This window comes from Penaeus monodon, chromosome 23 (genome assembly GCF_015228065.2).
Source record: "Penaeus monodon isolate SGIC_2016 chromosome 23, NSTDA_Pmon_1, whole genome shotgun sequence".
Lineage (NCBI taxonomy): Eukaryota > Metazoa > Arthropoda > Malacostraca > Decapoda > Penaeidae > Penaeus > Penaeus monodon.
The window spans coordinates 15,971,486-15,972,109 of NC_051408.1; the positions used below are offsets into that span (position 1 = coordinate 15,971,486).

Genomic DNA, 624 nt, shown 5'->3' on the forward strand with positions numbered 1-624 from the left:
CTATACGCACTTCTCAAAAATGACAAACGGATCAATAAACAAAAAAAATTACCTAGTACTACTTACAGCAGCAAAATAAAAAGAGAAGGTCCAGAGCTGGAAGCAAACCAAACGCCAGCTAAAACAAAAACACTCGCTTGAGGGACACAAGCATGCAAAAACTGCGACAAAAAGCGACTTACCAGAGCCTTCATGATAAACGAAAACGCGACTGCGATTGCTACAAGTGAAGTCCGGTTCTTATATACCCTCCTTCCCAGCTGGTGCTCGATGCCCATCCCGGGCACTCTGGCTTCCATGCCTTCCTCTTGCTTCGGGGCAAAGACACGCTCGCCCCTCCCACCGCCTCTGCACCCGCGACACACCCTGCGCTGTTACTGGGTGATTCCTCGCCGAGGCTTCCTTCCTTCGGGCGGAGAGGGATGGGCGTGAGGCTCTCCGGGCGGATGGTGGCGCTCGCTCAGTCGTCTTGGCTCTTGGCTGGGCGTGGTCGCAGCAGACACGCAGTCTGTTATACATTTGCTGCTCGGCGAGGCCCGCATGAATAAGTGCACAGGGGTATACAAGCATACAAATATTCCTAAACATATTCACACACCTACATCCGTAAAAAAGGCAAACACC

At 51.8% G+C, this 624-nt stretch overlaps 1 protein-coding gene across 1 annotated transcript in view; it reads right to left on the minus strand.

The window, feature by feature from the left end:
* LOC119587820 (vitelline membrane protein Vm26Ab-like) overlaps positions 1 to 321 on the minus strand; it is a gene marked incomplete in the record, with an annotated part of 1,515 nt that extends 1,194 nt beyond the window's left edge. The window contains 1 exon segment of the mRNA XM_037936524.1: positions 183 to 321. Coding sequence (XP_037792452.1) covers positions 183 to 299 — 117 coding nt within the window.
* Positions 322 to 624: the final 303 nt, after the last annotated feature.